The 20,385-nt window shown below is 38.4% G+C and overlaps 1 protein-coding gene across 9 annotated transcripts in view; it reads right to left on the minus strand.

Moving 5' to 3' along the window:
* LOC135294941 (uncharacterized) overlaps positions 1-20,385 on the minus strand; it is a 326,225-nt gene that overhangs the window by 159,989 nt on the left and 145,851 nt on the right. The window contains exon 1 of one of the 9 annotated variants that reach the window (XR_010356932.1): positions 16,959-17,055. Coding sequence is in view for 3 of the 9 variants with exons in the window: in XM_064410889.1 (XP_064266959.1) it covers positions 12,913-13,035 (123 nt within the window). In the remaining 6 variants the exon portion in view is untranslated. Of the gene's footprint in view, positions 1-8,653; positions 8,778-12,627; positions 13,114-16,958; positions 17,056-17,341; positions 17,462-20,385 lie in introns of those variants that run through there. The other 8 variants (XR_010356922.1, XR_010356933.1, XR_010356925.1 and 5 more) reach the window with 8 other exon arrangements.

The raw sequence follows: 20,385 nt of genomic DNA on the forward strand, positions 1-20,385 counted from the left end.
AGCAAAGCAAACTCTCTGTTTGGAGCGGAGAAAGAAACAGAAACCTGTGCAGAGTCAGGATGTTAAATGAGGAAATCACTTTAACTCTTTATTTTAAGCAGTTATACCAACAGCATTGGCTAGGAGATCGCCTATAAAATCTAGGCAACATTATTTGCTTTAAATGTATTCTAATATTTTTTATTTTTTACCTGCATGGCAAATACATGATGTATCAAATGGTCAACACTGAAAGTCTCCTCAACTAAGAGGGGATGTTGTACAAACAATGTTATACTATGATTTAATTTTAATAATAAAAACAATGCCACTTTGAGGAGGGGATAGAAGCATAACAAAAGTCTACCTCTCTCTTATATTAAAAGTAATTTCCAAAGATATTGACACTGGAACAAGTATTCAAGCTGTATATACTCAATATCCTGCAGATTTCAACAATTTCAATGGGAATTAAACATCCATGATTCATCTAAACAGCATCTCCAGTCTAGATCAGCCCTCAAAGAAGAGGTTCAACAATTATTCAGAGTCCTGAGCATACCTATCTTTGCTTTTATGTAAAAAACCAGCAATGACTGGAAGGGCCTGAGACCCTCCTTGCATCCTCATGTCTGGAAGGGAGCACTTTTGTCATGTGATTCCTGCCAAGGGTCCTCAGAAGATGAGTTAGAGATCCCTGGTAGAACTCCTGCACAACGGGAAGACACTTTGTGCTCATGGCAGTATTACTGCTGCTGATCAATTTAACAGAAACCTCTAATAGCACAAGGTCAAATTATTCTGAGAAAATTTGGTTCATCTCATCCCAACCTCTAATGTCAAATTCTGTAGTTCCAAAAACTCAAACCCCAGTTGACGTTTGATCTTCAAGCCCAGGAATCCAGAACTGAGGCCATAGCTCTGTTGTAGGCTCTGCAGAGCACCAAGTAACTGCTGTTAACCTGAGGCACGCAGTAACCACAAACAAGCACTCAGAATACTCATCTGAATGAATAGCAGAAGTGTGTTGTCATTTCTAAATGCAAAATGTGGCTTAAATCTTAAATACCTTAAAACTTTAAAACCTTACAATATAATTATTTCTTAGATCGTAATTAATGTCTTCTACAGTGGTAAATGTGTACTCAATAACGACAGTTGCAAGTAAAATACAGTCCTGAACATCAAAACCCCAAGGCTCTTAGTTAAAATGTTGCTCCTAGGGCTTCTTTGCTCCCCAGGGCAGGAAAAATGAGTTTGGGAGAGAGGCTGTGAAAAGTGGAACATCCTCAACAACCACAATGGCTGGAAAGCCAGGAACACCAGCCCTACATGCTGCATGTGGCACAGCTTTGTTTGCCCTTTTGTTTTGGTTGGCTGGTCTTTTCTTGTTTGTGACTGTTGGAATGGCCAATATACATCTACAAAGTATTTTGGTTCTGGCTTTTGCCCAGGTAACCTCATTTCAGCAGAGAATCCCAAACCTGCCCTGAACATAGGTTTTTGGGTTGCAAACCCTTCCCTTAGAAGTTCCATGGGAACAGAGGTGAACTGGACAGACAGCCCCCTCCTACCTCCTAACAGAGAAGATGGGAAGGAAATCCAGGAGATGAGATTTATCAAGGCTTTCCTCACAGGGAACTAAGGAGCCTGAACACCCTAAAGAACATTTAAGGAGCCTGTCCCAAGTCTAATGATAAAAAAACATGTCTGGAAATTACCCATGCATTCTAGGATTGCCTCATTCACATCTTAGGCAGAAAACTGAGTTAGATTGAAAGTAATTTATTAGTTCTGAAGTTACCACTGTGTGAAGATTGGGCAAGAGGCTTGGTAGTGCATTGATGTAGGTCTGCTTAAACCCATGGAGCTAATCTCTATGTTTTTGTACTACACTGAGAGAGCTTCTAGATTTTTTTCCACCATATTTAAAGTAAACAATGGGCTGAAATGACAGCTCTTATCTTCAGATGTTTATCTGGAATTACTGCCCTACAGCATGCAGACAACCCTCTTAGGCAAGTAAATCCTTTCATTTCTGTGTATTAAATTCACAAGAATCAAGTGTTTATTCATAAACCACAGACAAGATCTGGGGGGAAAAAACCTACCAACCTTACTTCAACTGCAATGAACAATGTGCTGGACATTTACACATACTTATTAGCAAGACAACAGAGAATGCTAGCTCTGCTAATATTGCTTTTCAGCATAGCTTTAGAATAATGATTTTTTTAAAAGATAAGTTTGATCTGTAATTCAAATCACACTACATCTTTGATTTGCTACCCCCTCCTCCCCTCACACTCTCTTTACTCCTCCCTCCCCCCGAAAAGCTTTATATAGAGTGGCTGGAAAGCAAAGTAGGGATCTATGCAGACACTATCCATCACATTTCTGTCTTAATTGAATGACACCAGAATGAGATCGATAAAATGTAACAAGAGACAGCTTTGCATTTCCACACTCACTTATTCTCCCTCTCTATTACTGCCAGCCATCACCGTGACCAGAAAGCCTAAGTATTGAGTCTGAACATTGCTGCCAAGCAAGCTGTTAGTATATGAATAAACTTGTCAGGAAAACAATAAAACTTACAATACTGGGAAAGGCCAAAATGTCAAAAGGCTGCTGCAAGCAGCATTAAATATGCTGCTTTTAAAGTTGAACTACAGAAACATATGAAGAGTTTCTAAATAACATGGGCACTGGCAATTCTTCAGACATTATTCCCCTCATTCCCTCAAGACATGTCTGTGTGCGTGTGTGTGACCGTCTGACATGCAGTTGTCGTGACCTCTTGGCGCAAATCTGCAATTTCAACAATAAGCCCACACCAGCTGTGATTTCCCTATGTTCAAGGATTGTGAGATCTCCAATGCATTATTGATAACCTCGTTGCTGTGCTAAAAGCAGAGGCTGATGCACTCATAATCCCAGACTTCTCCTGAAAAGCTCCAGCTTCACATACCAATCGATCATGAGAAATAAAACGAAAAAAACCCATTTCAAAACCAGGCTACACTTTCAATATTGCATCCATTTCAGCATGCATCCTGAAAATTTAAGCTTTTTTTAAACTCTTTTTTTCCTAACCCTCAATTATTATGATCTTTTACTCCTGACCCTGTTAGGGTAATGCTAGATTATCAGAAGCATAATTCAGACGTCAGCTTTGGGTCACATTTATATTTAAAGTGTACATTGCTTTTGTAGCTGCACTCCCCATGAAAAACCAGGTATTCTGCTAACTAGCAAGTGAAGCAGCTAATAGTATAAAAAAACCCAAAAACAGCACAACAAAAAAGAAGGAACAAGTTATATCAAGTGAATGCAGTAAACAAGATGACTTATAAAGACAGGAAGAGGAAAGAAATAACAATAGTAAAACTGTACAGGATACAGCTTTACTTATGCATAATTAGGAAGCTCCTGGAATCTGAAAACACAAGTATCACCAATTTTCTGATCTCAGTTCAGTATGTAAAGAAATGCTCAGACATTGCATCACAGGAAATGTTCTCTTCATGTTTCAAGACGGACTGTCATATTTCAGCTTGAAACACAATTAGATATTAAAACAATTGCTGTACAAGTACAAGCACTTCTGCCAGGCACTATTAAAATCCAGCTGATGAGACACTTGGCCTCTTAGCTTCAATTCATAATTCTTCATGCCTGGTTGACTGTGCTGCATTGTTTCTTCATTATTACGTCCATGCTCAGTCTTTTTTTTTTTCCCTTATCTTTTCTTCATGTACCAACAATCAAATATGACTTGGCTGTAGGTAGGAGACTGAGAAAGTCATGACTCCTCAAATTAGAAAGATTCCTTGAGTCATCCCTATTTATCAAATTTAGGCATGCAACAACTTCAGTTTCAGTTCTTTTTTTAGAGTGTATTTACACAGTAGATGCAAAAGGAACTAATTTTCAATAATATATCCAGTTTTAAGTAGAATTACATGAATGATCACTAAACAGGTGGTATTATTAAAAGTATACTGAAAAAAAAATCTGTATATACTTATCTTTCAGAACAGTATCTAAACCTGAATTATCAATAGAGAAATTAAAATAAAAAGAATTTTTAAATTTGGTGACTGTCCCCTGAGGTTACATTCACCCAGGACTGACCAGGACTTTTTAAGATTAGTGTATTTTCTTTAAAAATGACTACTGAAAAGCCAAAAAATATCTAAAGTATCATTGAAAACTTCCAAGCACAGAAGTCAGAGCTGAAATACCTTATACATATAGGAGACAATGCCATATTAGTGTATGGCCAATATTAAATACTAGACATCAAAATCATAGAATTTGCCAGAAAAGCTGACAACACTCACAGAAGGAAGTAAGCTGGGAAGTCTTTATGCCACAGTTTCATAGAAGTAACAACACCATGACTTCAGAGTCCCTACAGAGTCAGTGAGAAGAAAATTGCTATTCTAAAAGGCCAAAACAAGGATGCCCAGACTGTCCTGGAAAAAGCCCAGATTAGATACTCAAATTGGGTAACAGAAGTGAGGTGGTGTGGTTGACCCTTTGGAGCACTTGCATTGCTGTGAAGAGCAAACAGATCAGGCAGCACATATTTCACCCTGTGCACTTTGTGAAGGCAGGGAAAACAAAATTTTTCATGTACAAAAGGGACAGAGCAAACTGGGAGCTGAGGGCAAGGGGCTTCCTTCCCTCCCCTTTCCTTTCTTGTATCAGTGGGCAAGAACCACAGCCAAAAGCTGAAGAAACACACCAAGTACAAGCTAGACACCATTTATGACAAGTGCAACATGAATTAATCAAGATAGCTCCCAAGGGTTGAAAAGAAATGGAAAGAAATTCTAAGGAATTTCTAATTTACTTCATTTCTAAGTTACATTTAGATTTGGGATTTTCAAGAACACTTGCAAATTTCACAGATTTCCATATGAAGGCAGAACCTTCTCGATCAATTCAGTCCACGTGGTAAATTCTCAGTTTACAATAAAATGTTTTATCAATTGAGTCTGTATTTCATCACAACAGACAAAAACTCATAAATTTAATCCCTCATCAACATCAATTTGCAGAAGTGTTGTTTTGCTTTCTAGTAACATACAAAAACACGTTCAGCTACCACTCAAAGGTCATCTTTGTCATGAAAGCTATCGCCCTCCCCAAAGAACTATCCCCTCGTTTTCACTGGTTTTCAGTGTGGTTAGTTCAGCAAAGCAGCATAAATGGCTGCTCAAATGGCAGCCTAAGACAGCACTATTTCAGGCACTGACAAGTGAACGCTGTGGGCAGATTCTCTGGCAAGATTAAATTCACATTTTATACCACAGACTGCCACTGTTCTGCCTAATTCTAGTGATCCTAATTAGTCTCCTCTTCCTTTCATTTACTTCTGAGAAGTCATACTGTTTACCTGAGTTTGGCTCATTATCTATGAGGAAACTCAAAACACCTAAGTTGAGAACATAAAGTCTGTGTAGGCACTGCAAGGGAATACCTGCTTCCCTGCAGAGGTCAAACTCAGAGCACACAAACACAGAAGTTTGAAGTCCAGCAATACCACCTTCACATTCAAGCACAACAAAGCAACTAAATTTTTCTCTCTCCTTTTTCTCAGAACTTCTTTTGGGAGAGAACACATTTTAAAAAATCACGTCAAAAAGAGGTAACAATTTGTTTATAAAGTTCAGTGATTCTAAAGATTTATTTACATAATATCACATGACTGAAATATTAACACATTTAATAAATGTTCATTAATATATAAATAGAAAAAAATGTCAAGCATAACTCATGACAAAAGATGAAAAAAACACTTCAAGGATTAGTAAATCACAATTTTGAAAACTTTGAGTATACCTCAGATTAAAGATAAACAGAACTTTGTCAACAACCACAGAGACAATAGTTTATCCTTAGTGCAATCTTCTACCAGTGAAAGGTACCATTCTCTTGGTTTAGCAATACAAGATTAGACAGCAGAGAAATATGGATAATTTGTGAACCTATAAAAGTTTAGCGACTACTTCCCCTTATATTTTGAAAACTATTTGTTTTTACTTATTTTTACTAATTTATTCTTACAAGGCCACTAAAACTCCCTTTTAGTAGTCAATTTGTTATTTAGCTTCATTATTCTACTTTAGTATATGACAAAAATATGAAAAATTGTGATATATATTCATTATTTAAAAAAAAAAATTCTTAGAAAACAAAAAATAACACACACAATCTGTTTTTTTCCACTGTTCTTGTATTTTAAAAAATCCCCAAAATTAGAAGTGGCTTTTATTTACTGCATCTATTTTAGACTTTAATACATTTATGTATCATTAAAATAATTTAGTTTGGAGAAATATGGATAAATACTGCTCTGTACCAAATACCAGTTACAGGTGGAAAATATCATGAAAAATTCTGTGGTGTTATTCTAGTCCACTGAAAAAGAAACTTTTTCCTCAAACACAGTAAACTAGCAGGAGAGAGGTAAGGGGGTTTTAACTGGTAAAACAAAGCAAAGTCCAGATTTTATAAAGTAACTGCTGAGTAAGTTTCTAGGAAGTACTTTGATATGAAAAACTATTGTTTTATCACATGAATCAATGAACACATTATGTTACTAACGTTTCTTTCATATCAAAATGACTTTAAGCTCTTAAGCAAATAACATTTATATTCTTTCAGGAAAAATCTTGCCAGAAATGTGTTTGTTATCACATTTCTATAAGGCAATTATTGCATAGACTAAAGAAAAAGTTTAGCCCAACACATTACCACTAATATTTATGGAGAAATACAGAAGAGGCTTGAACTTCATAATGTAGAGCCATTAATTAGCATCAAATGAAAGAAAAGCAATAAAGCAATTTTGTCACCAATTACTGACAATTTGCCTAAGTATAGCCATTAATTTTGGATAATATAAACCCATAAAATTAAGGAACCAAAACTATTTGAATCAATATCTCTTGCTAATCTTGTCCCACTAATTTAAATACTTTCAGGAGTATCAAAATGTTTGAAACTTTTAAACGCTGTAAGAAAACTGAAAGAACATATGGTTATGATTTCCTATCTAAAAGTTGCTGGCTTTTGCTTTGAGGCTATTTTCCTTTTCTTTTGTGGCTGAAAATAAGGAAAACTAGGACAATTAATATTGTGACTCTTTGGAATTAACACAGTTAACACATTTGGTTTTTTACAGTTTTCCTACTGTTTCAGGGAGTTTTCATAAAAGGAAGCCTGTTTAGGAGAGCCAGAAGTATCAACGTTTAATAGTTTGATTAAGGAATCTCCATTATGTACTGACATTATTAGCAATATACTGACACAATATTAACATCAAGGGAGTATGAATGATATCCTTGCACTGGGAGGTGTTCTCCAGCCTCAAAAAGAAATGACAAAACCCCCAGCAAAGCGCCGTCGCCCACCCCCTGTCTCTCCGGCCCAGCAGAATTCCCGGCAGGCAGCATCCCGCACCGACTGCCATTGGCGGAAAGCGATGGCCCTGCAGATGTGGCCACAGCAGCCTGGCCTCGTGTCCTGCCTGTGCCTCCCTAGCACAAGGTCACCCCGTGCACAGCACATTTCACCGCTGCAGCCACTCAGGGCAGCCTCCCCAGCGCTGCGCCGCTGGCCTTCCTGCTCGGAGCGCCAAATCCAGGGGATGTGTCCTCAAAACAAAGTTCTGCAAAACTCTCCCGAGGCTGGGGATGACTTTAATTAACAAATGTACTTTCTGGACAACCTTTTCCCTCAGCGCTTGCCCGCGTCCGCTCTCCAGGAAAGCAAAGCAACCTTTTTCGATAAATATCGATAGGAATTTGGGAAAGAAATTACAGGCGGAACACCTCCGTGTCTCCCAAAAAGACCCACGGAGGAAACTTACAGTTTAATCAGCGTCCATATCAATTCATAAACCTCGGGTGCTAGAGTACAAATAAACACTCTAAAGGGGTTTAGCTGCAAGGAGATAAGATCTCTCCCTGGGGAGACGGCTAGAAACTGCTCCATTGCCTTTGTGCAGACTACTGGAATGTGCTTGCTTTTCATTTCGGTCTTTGTGTCTGGCACTCAGGCCTCACAGGCAGTGTCTTAAGCCATGCAGGGTCAGGGCAAACAGAGAACTGCATTCATGGACAGATCAAGTTTATGTGAGAATCTGCTCCTCCTGTGCCCTCAATTTCCATTTGAATTGTTAATAAAATCTCAGCCTGAAAGCACATGATCCCATCAGTGGGGAAGTCATGCAGAGAATCCTCTAGCTCAGAAAAACAAAATTTCTTTATCTTTTTCATCCTCCTCCTACATTCGTGGGAATTATGCCATGTAACCCCCCTCCTAAAGTAACCCCCCTGCCCCAGCACAACACCTGATTGCCAGCCCACAGCTTGCACTAAAAAGCAGTAGGGGAAAGAAGAGGAGAGAAAGAAGGGAAAAAGATACGCAAACAATGCTCAGCAAAATAACAACTACAATAATTGCACCTTCGTAGCAATTTAAAAACTCCCAGACACCTTCAGGCAAAAGGAAACACAAATATTTCAGTTTTTAAGTTAATTTCCAGCAGCTGATAACACCAGCTGCAAGACTTTCCCACAGCTTTATGACACTGCATGAACTACAGGGCCACAGAGATAATAAAAGGTCACACATAAAGGAAAGAACAGAGCCATACCCCAATTAACTTGGTCTCCCCATGCAAAAATTGTACAGGAACAAGAGCCGATATTTGCTGCAGGCACCAGACATGCATCTCCTAACCTTGCCACGGTCTAACTGGGCCTCTTGTTTCTTCTGCCTTTGCTTCTTGCAAACTGGTTTAATATTGAACGCTTTTCAGAGGGACGGGCTGATGAACGAAAACATGAATTTCCTGCTTGCCCTTTAAGGTGGGTTAAAGGGGGTGCTAGTAATCAATTACAGAACAAAAAGCAAAAGAGATGCTAAGGATTTTACAAACTAGGTGTCATAAAGTTTATGTGCTGCTTCCTAACCAAAACACTCCCTTACTTCTTCCTTAAAACTGTTTTTTCTTCTTTTGAAAGTACAAAATAGAATATTAAAGTAAAATCTGTGTGAAATGCAATGACACAGAGACTGATGCAGTTTTCACTTGTTCTTTAGAGCAGCACATCAGTCCCAGAAAAACAATAACTGCACTAAATATACAATGGAATTTAAAATCTTGTGGTTCTGAGTTTTACATGCTCCCAGCCCTGGGCTCCACTCCCTCCTCCTGGCACTCATCTGGGAAGATATTTCTGCTTGCAATAATCACTGGAATAGGAAAGTTTTAAGGCTGAAGCTGAGTGTCTGGGACCAACCCTGCTCATCATTTCCCCCACTAAGGCTTCTTTTTCTTCCTGGCAACCACCAAAAAACTTGATCCTTGCAGTAAGTACAAACACCCGGAAGAGCAGATTAGACCTTTGCCTACCTCTGAACAGTGCTTGTCTGAATCATTACTGCATATATTAATCAAAGAATATAATTACTGTGACAGTATCTCATACTTAAAAGATGATTGAAAAATAATACAGGTATTTCAGGGTTCTGTAGGCCTGGGGTTCTTCTGGTTTAGACTGAACGGGCTCACAAAACCAAAACCCATCATCTGTGTTATTCCAATCAATAAAGGATATATCACAGCAGGTGTTGAGGATGGACTTTGCTATCACATGATGAAACTTATTTTGTTCTAGTCTAGATTTTACATATTTTTAGCTAGGGGCTGCTGGAATTGAGAAGTACAGCCAATGGATAGAGCCCTTAAATCTCTTCACCAGGTGTCTGCAAATAGGTCACAAGTGTTATTAATTACTTCATTAGCCACAAGTCCTAGAGCAGTGTATGCAAACATATTTGACCCTGTGACACAGTTTTTAACTGACCAATAGGAACAATCACGATTCGTTATTCGCGATGCGTGACTGGTCACTCAGAGCACAAAACTGTGCTCTTTTCCTGGCTGGGGAGAAAAGAGGGCCTTTTCTGTCTGTTAATTCTCCACAAATGCTCGCAACTGCCTAAGGAGTCAGTTAAAGCGCTTTGTTCAAGTGGGACTTTCTAGCAAATACTTGTTGCAGGTTGGTTTTTTCCCCACACAATCTGGCGGCTGGTGGGTGTGGCTGTGACTGCAGGCTGTGAATCCCTGGAGAGCAGCACAGGGAACAGAGGATGAACTTCCTTACACCAACACATGCACACTCAAAGAACACACCAAATGCCATGTGGAATTTACAATTTCAACACATCATCTACACATAGAATGTACAATTTCAACAGGGTGCCTACACGCTTTCTTGCCCAAATGACCTCTTCTTTTTTTGCCCGTGTATGTACTGGGAGAACTTCCTTTTTTGTTCTTTTTATACAGTCACCCTCTCCTCATTCAACCACTTCCTTAAAACTCCTTTCTCTTGGATAGTTTATAGATGCTCACTCATATTTTATGGATGCAGTGAAATCTGCCATATCACACCACTAAATACAAAAGCTGAGAGCAATTGCAGAGCAAAACGTCCTTTCATTAAATCCACACCAAAACTGTAATTCAGTGTGCATGTGGGTACAGGGAGGAAGAGAACATCCTAGCAGGAAGTTGCATAAAAATTATGCATCATGTATACACAATTCGGAGCTAAAATCTGTTGACTTTATCCAATTTGAAATAAAAAATGTGACTGCTCTAATAGGCTTTTGCGATAAAATAAAGCTAAGAGAAAAGGTGAAGAAACAAAAATGGCAGGAAATTTACCTCATCTTATAAAAAGAAGGCAAGTTTACTAAAATGCAGGCTCAGCAAAAGAATCTGTTAAAATTCTCACATTCTCCCATGAGATCAAAGTATCCATCATGCATGGGGAATCATGAAAAATGTTAGATTTTTCATAGTAGAATTCAGCAAATTAACTCACACTTTGTAAGTTCTAGCTAGATGTCTTAAGTGAAGAGACAGCTTTCTCCATCTCCCTACTTCCCACATTACTTTACATATGCGTACTCTAGGTACAGTATGTATTCCCTACATGACCATCTGTGAACTTGAAAAGGTCCAAATACTGAGATGGATTGGTTCTTTTTTTTTTTTAATGTAAGAAACACTCTAAATATTTATATTAATAATGTATTAGAATCAAATTATTAGGGTCAATAGATTTATTTTTACAGGAGTTTAAGATCAGTATCTAAGCAATTAACTTTGGCACTTCATGAATCATTAAACTGTTTGCTATAAAATAGTGAGATAAACCCCAGTAAAACATCAACAAAATAAAGTTTATCCACTCATTCTAAATAATGTCCTTGTAATATTCCAATAATGTTCTCTAAAACTAACTTTGAATGCTATTTTGTCAGCTAGTAAGCTGATAAACAAAACACATCCCTTCTTAAGGAGCTGAATGTAAGCAAATCACACAGTCAAGACACTTTGCCTTTCAGCAAAATCTAAAGCACTAAACAAATATACACAGAAACAACAGTGCTACCTAACTCCCCTCTTCTTAAAACACTTTTTTCCTGTCTTGAGTGTGCACAGAAGCAAATTAGACTTTACATCAAGTGGATGTGAATTTTCATGAGTTTTAGAAAGCTGGTAATTTGCCATCAGCAAACCAGAGCCACCTACAGTGGCTCAGGCCATCCCAATTTCCACCACTGTGGCCCTTTGTGGACTTGTCCTTCCACAGTTTTGCTCCCTGTGCCAAACTCTACACTGCACAGGGAACATACAGGGTGTGACCAAGGACAGGGATTCAAAATACTCATTGACATAAGTTTGAATACATCTTTTGAAATGAGATTACAGACTTAGTTAATTCCAACTTTCACCTTCCCTCTGATGAGGCTGTATCTTAGAATAAAATAACACACAGCTAACCAAGTTGTTTGGGGGTTTTTTAACTATATAAAATATTTCTTATTGGAGAAATAAGCTCTACAATTATTTGAGTTCTGCTACTAAAAACAAGTTAACTTGTGCATTTAAAATGGTGTTAATGAAAATGAACATTTAAAAATACTTATCAAAATTTACATTGAAAAATTAACCATTTGAAGAAGATGTTTGGGGGGGTTGTTTACCCATAAATATTTTACTTTGCTTTCTGTAAAAAGATGGTGGGAAATGATGTGCTTTTTAGTCTCCCACAAACAAGAGAACATGTACACAAATGTTCACCAGCAAATACAACAGATTTTTTTTCTAACATGTTTTATGTATATTTAATACCCAGGATATTATTTTATTAATTTTAGAAATGCTCTGCTGGCATTTCCCCGATTTGCCTTCATCAATCCAGCCTGGATGACAGAGGCAACCAAGACAGAGAGGCACCTGTGCCTTGTGGCACCTGTGCTGACAGGGTCCTAGGTACCCCAGGGACACCTTGGTTGTGTTTTCACAATTCTCCAGTTCAGGTGCGTGTAGAAGGCCATGAACTTGCTCCTTTTTATAAACTGTTCCCTTTTAGAACAATTAAAAAAGCTCAATGCACTCTCTCTTTCAAGTCACACACTCTACGTTTCCAATAACATGGCAGTATATTTTCTTATAGATTTGGAGAAAAAATATGCCAAAAAAACCCCATCACAAATCTAGGTTCTGTTCAGAAATCTAGTGAGTACTTATTTAAATTCATTACATACCTATTTATCCATGAAGATCTGGAGCTTTTTGAAGGCCAAAGAGGTTGGAAGTTTTAACTTTGAAAGATACACATTTGGCACATGGTAAATTCCTACTGTCATAGGCCCTGTGTGATTTTTAACTTCTTTGCTGACCAAGGAAGATTAAGAAGTCTGCCACAGTGTAAGAAAACAACCTCAGCAGTTGAATATTCCCTCTTCTTTAAAGCTCTTCTCAAGTACAAGACAGTTCTGCATTTTTTGCAATTTATTACATGAAATAATTTCAAATGGGTATTAAATTACCTCAAATTTTTCAGCCCAAATCAATACACATTTATAGTGAACAGTGGAAGGCCTGCAGCATGAGAAGGATGAACAGCAAAACTGACTGTAAAGAGAAGCATGGGGCAGCTGAGTCATTATCATCTGACACAGCTGATATAGCAAGAGGTGTGAAGATTAATGAGAAATGGGGTCTTGCAACACCTGATGATCCTCAGAAATTTAGGTGATTATGGTGGGTGCTCGACTCAGAAGGGGTGATTTGCTGCAGCAAAATATTAGAGAATTCTGTTTTTCCCATCTAGAGGAATACTAAAACACAGTGCAGGAAACAGCAAGCCCTGGAAATGTACTTTGGGCTTATTCCCTCTGGATGCTGCTCTGTGTTCAGCTTGTCTCCAGATCTCTTCTGTGTCAGCAGCACCACAGCAGCCACTACCAACTGAAGGGATTGGTTCCCATTCCCCTGGTGCAGGTCCTCTGGAGGTGACAAAATCCTGCCAAGCTACAGGGGTGCTTATCAGTAGGGCTAAACCCCTGGTCCTGGGAAGCTTTATATCACAGGGTTTGTTAAGGGTACTGACAGGGATCAGCTTCGTTGTTCATCTTTGGGGACATCTTCGGGAATCTCCTGTCATGAAATACCTAAAGGAATTTCTGTGGTAGCAGAAATTCAATAAACTATATAAAAATATATATACTATAAACTAGTCTATAAACTATTTCTGTGGTATAAGAAATTCTATATGTGAGTGAAGTTAGCACACATAATCAAAACTGTACACAAAAGGTACAGTAGGAAACACGACTGTGTAGTAGGAAACAAGATTAGGTGATAAATCACCTCTTATTGCAAAATTTAAAAAAGAAATTTAAAAAGGAGAAAAAGATTTAATAAAGTGGTCCAGCTAGGTAAAAGCTTGAGCAAGCAGGAGTGATAGCCCAAGAAATGGTTCCATCCAAAATGTATAAGTCAAAAGGAGTATAAATAGTTAAAGTAAATAAATGGCACTGAAAGTACATACAATTTTAAAATTAAATCAGAAAAGCGTGGGTTTAATTCCAAAGGGAACAGTGTGTGCCAGAGTATTGAGTTATACGTTGCTGTATTGAAGAGTAGGTCAAGATCTTATCAGCTCTATTATGAGGAATGTCAATAAAAGGCTGTGCTATGATAAAATGTTTAATTAAAAATGAACATTGTGCAACAGATGAACTCTTTGTATTATACAGAAAAAGGAGTCAAATGGATTGTGTTCTCCAAGTTACAAATTGCAGTGAATCATTTTCCTTCCATCAAACCTTCTTATCACTATAAAATCTTGTATTAAAAAATGGATTTACTTATACTACAATTTTTTACAAATTAGTGTACAACTACACCTACAGGATGCTTCAAATACTGGAGCATCTGGAACAACTGTGAGGAGAAGAACACTAGGGTCTTGTTTTCTGGGTATTCTTTCAGGTGAATAAGTGGTTTGCTTTGGCAAGTTAATTAACAAAGCAAAATATTAATATTGATTCAGTGAGTTGATCCAAAAGCAACAGGAACAAGCAAGACTCAGTATTTTGGTTCATTACTTATATAATATACACGTACTCAGCATGACTGCCCTAAACATCTCTCACAGTTCAGTACAGAAAGTGACAAACAATGGCACCAAGAAGACAACAAGGAACTCAAAGTAGCAACACCCATTGTAGACAGACATAATGATTTTTCCCTGGTGAAAATACTTTACCCCCATCCCCTCTGCAATGTTAACCGTCTTAGACACTGATCAGAGCCAGGATACTTATCTATGAGAGTAAAGGCAAAGGGATCCAAGATGGAAAATATGGGTTTTACACAGTTTTAAAGGAATGATGCAAAATGCAGGGAGCAGAAAATGGTAAATTAGCACCATAGGACTAGGCAAAAATGGCTTAACACCTTCATGGCCTTCCTTCCCAGCATAACTTTGTGTAACAAAGCATGACAGAACGTTCATATGGACACTTGGGCCAGAACATGCAGAAGAGAACATTTTTAGTATCTCTACCACTCAGCTTCAAACCCCCAACAGAGCATACAGATGCATATGGACAGATGCACTGCATAAACTGTGTACTTGTTAAAACACAGCCCAAACTGGGAGAGATTTCTAAGGACAAACGTTGTAAAATTCCTAAAACAAGATATACCTATAGAATGAAACTTCCAATAGGAGCCGATGAACCTGAGATATTGAAACAGATAAATCAGATAACAGATAAGAGCACACTCAGCATTTCATATCTATCCCTTTTTCAGAAACAATTAATAATTGCATTAAAAATATCTCAGAGTTAGAAGTAGCTTTGGTGTAGCATTCATGGTTTTGGAAATCAAAAATTTATCCTCATATGTCAGACAACAATTTTATTGGGCTCTAATGGCTGTGCTATTCAATAAGTGGAATATATTAAAGCAAAGAGCTCCACTGATCAGCTGATAGAAAAAAATATTGTGTAGAAAATAAGAATTCTGGTGCCCTTTAGTCAAAGGATTTGTAAGTTATGAATGACCTGTGGGCAGCACATGCTCCAGATGTGAGAGTGTGAAAGAACCTATTACTATAGCAAGAATAATACTGAAGTACATCTTTTCATCCACAGACAAAGCTAAACTTATCAAATCCAAACTGTTAGTAAGGGGAAAATCCGCCATATGCTCATGAAAGAATTTGCAGTCATAGAAACTGATGATATTAAAGAGCTATTAAGTGATCTAGTCTTCCTCTCAGAGTTAAGCCTTGTTTTCTGCACTTGCATAATAATAACTCACCTGTAGGATTGCCACCCTATCCCTTGGTAAATTGTTCTGGAGTCCTTTATCTTTTCATCAGATACTATTTCCTGAGATTCAGTCTATAATTACCCATAATGGTACGGTCATATTTAAGGACAGAAAAATATAGGTATAGAAACATGTTTCCTTCAAGCATAGGACATCCAAAATCAAGAAAAAATAAACTTCAATAAGAGAGAATTATTACCTAAGAAGCAGATTTGGTAGCAATATTAAAAACTAAGTCCTCACAGGAGGTCTAGTTAGGGGCAGGAATAGAACAAATCCTTCACCAGGAGCCAGTAGAGATTCCCAGGGTCATGGGCTAGTTGAAATTAAGAGAAAAACTCCTACTGATTTCAATGGGGCCAGGATATGGTCCCCATATTTTATCCATAGTATATCATCACAAGTGTAAACTACAAATGAAGCATCATGAGGTGAGGTGCCTATAATTCCTGGTGTTTTCATCCACTGTTACAGCCAAGACCTCTCCCTGAACTCCAACAGAGGCAAATTAGTTCCACATGTCAGATACTGACCGTAATATTTTCCCTCACACTTGGTACACAATGAGGAGATGCAGTACAGCACAGTGCAATTAATACATTTCTTTTTGTGAAATAATGCACAACAGAATAACTCAGAAAAGATGTTGCTCACTTGAAGGTTGCTAGTTCATGAAAAGTATAAGTAGGAAAGGCAATCAAAGGAAAATAAGATAAATTAACGCCCCCCCACCCCCACTTACTGTCCAACACCTTCCTAGTTTTACTTGCTTTGTTTCAACCCTTCTTTCCCTGCAGGTCTCCTGGTGCCCCTCATTTCCTACATCACCTCTGAATCTGGGATTACAGTCTATCACAATCCAAACTGAACCAATTTTTACAGTTTCCTGAAAGAGAAATTTAACATATAGGATAGGACTGCTAAGCAGAGGCAACTCATGCATTTTGCATACCCTACAGAATCCTGCCAAGGGCTCAGCTGCCATTCCAGATGGCTGTGGGTCTATTGCGTGTTTTGTGTCATATTTACCAGTCCCATGTTTAAGTAACAAACTCTCACCTCAATATGTCTTTTACCACCAGTGAGAAAATAGCAAAAGAGAACCAAGGCCTTTAGGCAATACCTATTCATTGTACTGCCCTTTGAGCACTGATTATGTCTAACAATAATAAGAACAAGAATAAGAATAAAAGAATAAGAATAAGAATAAGAATAAGAATAAGAATAAGAATAAGAACATGCAAACCTTCCTCAAATCACTCTCCTGAAACCATTCTGTTAGGAAGTAACCTTGCCTGGGGAAGGTTAACTAAGATATGCTCTTTCTGATGACGTGCACAGGGAGTACAGAGTGTACCTGTAGTCACAGGTAACAGTCACAACAGCCCAAGAATGCTCTGGAACAAATCTGTGACACAACGGAAAGCTCATGGAACACTGTAGCCCACTAGAACATCTGGACTCATTAATTTCTCTCTTGGGTAAATACCAACACAGAGGAAGCCAACAAAACCAATGACAAGTCAAGGCAAAGTCAGACTTGGAATACCTGTCTGACTTCACTCATATTAAACAGAAAAGTGACTGTGAAGAATTTCATCAGGCCTTGTGGAAGAGAATAAAACCTACCTCATTCTGAGAAGCTGCTCTCCTTTGCCAGTACTAATCAGTGCTGAACGAGGCAGCACTCAGACTGGAGCATCACAGCAGACAGAAGCTGACATCTATGGAAAACGTTTCGTTCCAGTCCTGTAAAATAAAACCAAATCACAGTTCTTTCAGAAACAACGACTCTATAAAAACACTGAGCTGTATAATTCCAATATTATTTTAATTCAAGTTACACTTGTTAAGTTAAATGTTTCACAAAGAAGAAAAAAAGAATTAGAAAAACAACAACAAAAACAAATGAAGGAACAAACAAAAAACTTTCCCCCCTCCTCAAGGCAAATTCAACTTGACTTCTAGAGTTCAAGCCATGTTTTTATGGATTTTATTGAAAAATATAATAAAATGCCTTTCTTTGAAAAACTGATTTTCACCATTTAGAAGTAGAGAGTTTATATTAGCTTAGAAGTGAAGACAGGTAAAAATTTGTAAGCTCCCATGTATTTGCCAAGTATCCGGTATACAATAGGATGTTGACTACCATGATAACAGTTTCAAAATATCCCACAGAACCATTTATGATGGAAAATTAATAACCATTTTTTTAACTAGACCATGGCACTGAGTGCCACATCCAGCTGCATCTTGAACACCTCAAGGGATGATGACACCACCACCTAATTGTAGAAGTGTGAAGATAAGCTCTGTAGAATTAGACAAAATTGAAGTAAAGAGATCTATGTTGATCAAGTTGATGGTCATATAACTGGAATTTCATTTTTTTTTTCTGGTAATGCATTAACTGAAGTGAAAACTGCTCATAAATCCACACAGACTTATATACAATCAATAGGAACACACAGAGAAAGGGAAACTGGATAGGGAAAAGCTGATTATTGTAGTGCAAGCTGAGACCACAAGAAAGACAAAGCCAATTTAAAAAAAAAATATAGAAAATGCATAAACATTATCTTCAGGTATTCTCTTTTCAAAAGGTTTTGAACCAAATTCAAGATAGTTTGTAAACATGCATAACTTCAGTAGTATGACAATCAAGTTTCCAAGAGACCAATGTATTATATTAAGTACAAATTACTTTATATCTCTCTTACCCACTTTGTCTGGAGTGTCAGAACCCCACTAGCACCCTGTTTTAATTAAAGGTATGCAGACCACAGTTAAATTATATAATTTTAAGACAAGGTGAAAATATTTTTTGATATCTTTTTGAATTTGAAGTTCTTTCCATGATTGAAGACAGAAAATAAATATTTTTCAATAATCTGTTCTAAGAAGTTTGTGAACCAGGTGCCTACTGACAGAATAGAAATAAAATATTTTTCCTTATAACTGATGTATCTGAGATTAAATAACTATTTCTACAAGACAAATTTCTTTTTCAGTTGAAAGTAATACATATTTTAGGTGTACATAAATACAAAGCAAATGATCCTGATATAATATAAATCCCTTTCATGAATCTCAAATGTTAAATTATCATAGAATGGTATGGGTTGGAAAGGGACCTTAAAGATCATTTCATTCCAACCTCCTGTCACAGGCAAGGACACCTTCCCCTAGACCGGGTTGTTCAGAGCTCCATCCAACCTGGCCTTGAACACTTCCAGGGATGGGGCAGCCACAGCTTCTCTGGGAAACCTGTGCCAGTGCCTCAGTTCCCTCAGAGTAAAGAACTTATTCCTAACCTCTAACTTAAAAGTGTTCTCTGTCAGTTTGAATGCACTCCCTCTTGTCCTGTCACTCCAGACCCATGTAAATAGTCTCTCTCCATCTTTCCTGTGGGCTCCCTTCAGGCACTGGAAGGCCACAATTAGGTCACCCCAGAGCCTTCTTTTTTCAAGGCTGATCAATCCCAGTTCTCTCAGCCTTTCCTCCCAGCAGAGCTGCTCCATCCCTCTGATCCCCTCGGTGCCTGCTCTGGCCTGGCTCCAGCAGGTCCCTGTCCTTGCTGTGCTGGGAGCCCAGAGCTGGATGCAGCCCTGCAGGTGGGGTCTCAGCAGAGCGGGGCAGAGGGGCAGAATCCCCTCCCTGCCATGCTGCCCACGGGGCTTTGGATGAGCCCAGCACACGGGGGGTTCTGGGCTCCCAATGGCCAGGGCATGTCCAGCCTCTCACCCACCAGCACTCCCAGGTCCTTCTCCCAGGGCTGCTCTGGATCTGTCCATCCCCAGCCTGGATTGGTACTGGGGGCTGCCCTGACCCAGGTGCAGCAGCTTGGAATTGGTCTGTTAAATCTCATGACGTTCCCAAGGACCACCTCTTGAGCTTGTCCAGGTCCCTCTGGATGGCATCCCATCCTTCAGGTGTGTCACCCACACCCCTCAGATTGGTGCCATCTGCAAAACCTGCTGCGGGAGCACTCAATCCCTTTGTCTTTTTCATTAATGAAGATATTAAATAACAGTGGTCCCAATGTGTTTGTCATGTCTGGGTATCTGCTTACATAGATGCAAGACTGAACCACAAGAGACCCATGGTTCAAACCATTACACATGGACATGCTGAAGATGAGATTTCAGACATGAAAACAACCTGACATGTTTCTAACTAGTTTTCTTTATTAGCATACACAGATATCTCCACACACAAACCCATGCACAAGTAAAATTCTTGGGTTTCAAATACTTTTTGCATAACATTTCTAGCCTTTGAAATACATATTTTAATGCCATCAGGCACTGGTGTTGTTTTTGCTGTGTGGCTTAAGGACTAAATGGAAATGTCAGTCCCTCAAGTGGTAGCCATTCAACATAAAACTCGTAGCACAGTAGGACATTCTCCTTCATTACCAGTTTGCATAACCTGATGTCCTTATTCGCATCCACAGTGAAAGTCACTCTTAATAAAAAACATAGAATAACCTGAAACATGTACTTTTGCCCTAAAACAAATCTGATCTTTTGGAGGAAAAGCAGTGATGAAGAATACTTGATACAAATTCATCTCTGTCAAGTAACTTTGGTCAAATCCACTTAGAATATGCTGAAATGAGGTCTACCACTAGCATTCTCTACTTCATAGCTGAGCAAACTTAGCTTTTAATA

This window comes from Passer domesticus, chromosome 2, assembly GCF_036417665.1.
Source record: "Passer domesticus isolate bPasDom1 chromosome 2, bPasDom1.hap1, whole genome shotgun sequence".
NCBI lineage: Eukaryota > Metazoa > Chordata > Aves > Passeriformes > Passeridae > Passer > Passer domesticus.